Here is a 2831-nt window from a genome sequence, read left to right as displayed (position 1 = left end):
GCCTTTCTTTGATTTTTAATAATGGTACTATGAATAAATCTGAGAAAATAGTCAATATATGGAATTATAAATTGAATGGCCCAAAAAAATCAATCAGAAAGAAATGGAGTCCACTTACTTCTAGTCTGTCCAAAAATTTGGAAATTTTTGCCAATTTCCAAAAGTTAATCATCTGTCTTGTTGCAAATAACAATAGAAACAACTAAATGCCTTCAACCTAGAGAAAAATACTCCTACAGATACGTACTTTAACTAGACAATTATACAGAAAAAAGATCTCACAGAGAAAAAAATGGATATTCTTTTCTATTCACCTTTTCTTTTTGGACAGAGTGTCTAGTAGTGTGATATAGTAAAAAATGAGTATACTACAGCATGACTTTGGTGATCATTGAAAACAACAATCTGTACTTTCAACTATAAATAATTAACACGAATGACTCAAGGCAGATTGAAATTAGTGACTACTGAATACAAACTAACAGTTTAAAAGATATTGTGGGCCAGGCACAGTGGCTCACACCTGTAATCCCAGTACTTTGGGAGGTCAAGGCAGGAGGATAGCTTGAGGCCAGAAGTTTAAGACCAGCCTAGGCAACATAGAAAAACCCCAACTCCACAAAAATTTTTTTAAAGCTTAGCCAGGCATCATAGCGTGTGCCTGTAGTCCTAGCTACTCAGGAGGCTGAAGCAAGATGATCACTTGAGCCCAGGAGTTCGCGGTTGCAGTGAGCTATGTTCACGTCACTGCACTCCAGCCCAGGAGACAGAGCAAGACCCTGTCTCAAAAAAAAGAGATACTGCACCTTTCATACACATAAAGCAGGATTCCAGATAAAACCTAAGAAATAAATTGAACAAGTAGTAAGGAGATGAATATGCACACAGCTTTATTGATTATTAATTGGAAATATAGAAAATCCATGAATATTAAGATTGCTACCCAACATTTCCTAAAATGAAGATAGATACTCAAAAGTTTGCATAAGCAGACAGTTGAGATTCTATGAAACAAACACGGTGAATCTATGGTTCTTATTAATTATAAAGAAAACAACACTTGGCTTAGAATTAGAATAAAACTCTCCTGCTTTAAAGAAAACAAGTTTACCTGGTAAATGTTTTGGAAAGCAAGAAAAAGGTATTATCAAAGACCAAGCAAAGATCCAACATATAAGAAATCCAATCCACCAAGCTCCCAACCATCGTGGATCATCCTCAGTGACATCAGGGCTAAATGATATAAAAACAGGAGGTAAAAGTCAACTCTACCTTATTAATTAAAAACTCAGTTATGACAATCATATACTTTATACTTCAAGTGCATATAGTACAGTATTATAAAACATCCAAAATTTTAACGGAGCCATTGTGATGAATCAGAAAATAGGTAGCAGGTATAAATGAGAGTTATCACAAGAAAATAATAGCAGTTGGAATTAAAACTTATGAACAATCTCAGCAAAACACAAGAATGTTCATGCAATGGTGGGAGAGTTGAAAGGTGGGCTGAGTGAACAAGTAAAAACATTTTAAGGCTTTCATTTGACAAGAAGGAAAAAAAGTAATGAAAAGCAAATAATTTGACATCTCGACAAGGTAAAATTATAAACTCCATTATGCACAAAGCTTTTATGATGCTAAATAGAAAGAATGCTTTCTGCTAAGTACAACTGAATAGACTCTAACACTTGTTTCTTAGCTTCAAACCAAGTTACCACCAACCACCACCTTTTTCACAAGGGAAGAATATCAGTTTGGCACTCTCAAACATATATTAACAATTCAGTGATAATTGATGAATCCATTACACAAGGGGAATGTTATGGAATAATGGCTATAGTGCTAATGAAAAACCACTGAATATTGATATTGCCAATAAGGTAACTCATCCTATTTCAACCATTCTGATCTGGAATAATTTTCATTTGCTCAAAGGACAATAAAACTAAATCTGAAGAATAGTTTATAAGAGCTAGAATTATAGCAAATAAGTAAACAAGAATGTATTATGAAAAGATTTGTGTGTGTGTGTGTGTATATATGTCTGTGTTTATGTGTGTGTATTTATGCAAGTGGGGTTATTTATGCATGTATGTAATAAATACACGCATCTACATATACGTACCTGTGATCTGTGTGTGTGTGTGCGTGTGCGTGTGTGTGTGTATGTGTCAGAGACAGAGAGAGAAAAAACAGTTTTATTTTACCTTCAATGCAGCTGGAAAATCTTTAATACTTTTTCCAAAATTCTCATCTGCATGTTGCAAGGAAATACTCTTATTCTGATGAGCCTGGGAAGTTTTTCCAGCTTGAATTTTTGCTGTACCTAAAAAAAGCAGTAAATGCACTTGCTTTGTCACTTTCTTCTTTATCAAAAAAATGCTTACTTTTTAATTGACACGCACTTCCACAAGTATATAAATTCCATAACATAAGAGGCCAGTTCCTTTGTCAACAAAATTGTACAAATATCTAGGTAATCAGGCTGTCCTAAGAGCTAGGATTCATTACCACTTAGGAAGTTCCAACCAGTCTAAACATTAAAATGAGACAATGTTACTCTAATCTCATATCTAAGCTCTTCATTTAAAATCTCTTAACATTTTTTATTCCTTTCAAATGGTTTCCTTTTTTATCCTTTATACATTAAAGTACATTCATGACTTTTTTCTTGTACTCTTTTTAGTTCTAACATGCTTAGCAGATGATATATTCACCATCTATTACCATGTCCCTTTCTTTGATTTTTAATAATGGTACTATGAATAAATCTGAGAAAATAGTCAATATATGGAATTATAAATTGAATGGCCCAAAAAAATCAATCA

At 33.5% G+C, this 2831-nt stretch overlaps 1 protein-coding gene across 1 annotated transcript in view; it reads right to left on the bottom strand.

Moving 5' to 3' along the window:
* Positions 1-2831, bottom strand: part of SLCO4C1 (solute carrier organic anion transporter family, member 4C1) — an 80945-nt gene that overhangs the window by 45361 nt on the left and 32753 nt on the right. The window contains exon 5 of the mRNA XM_012641057.1: positions 1112-1233. Coding sequence (XP_012496511.1) covers positions 1112-1233 — 122 coding nt within the window. The remainder of the gene's footprint in view (positions 1-1111; positions 1234-2831) is intronic.

This window comes from Propithecus coquereli, unplaced genomic scaffold (genome assembly GCF_000956105.1).
Source record: "Propithecus coquereli isolate 6110/MARCELLA unplaced genomic scaffold, Pcoq_1.0 Scaffold160, whole genome shotgun sequence".
NCBI classification, from domain to species: Eukaryota; Metazoa; Chordata; class Mammalia; order Primates; family Indriidae; genus Propithecus; species Propithecus coquereli.
Note: the sequence above shows the minus strand (reverse complement) of the source record. Positions and strands in the feature narration are given on the sequence as shown.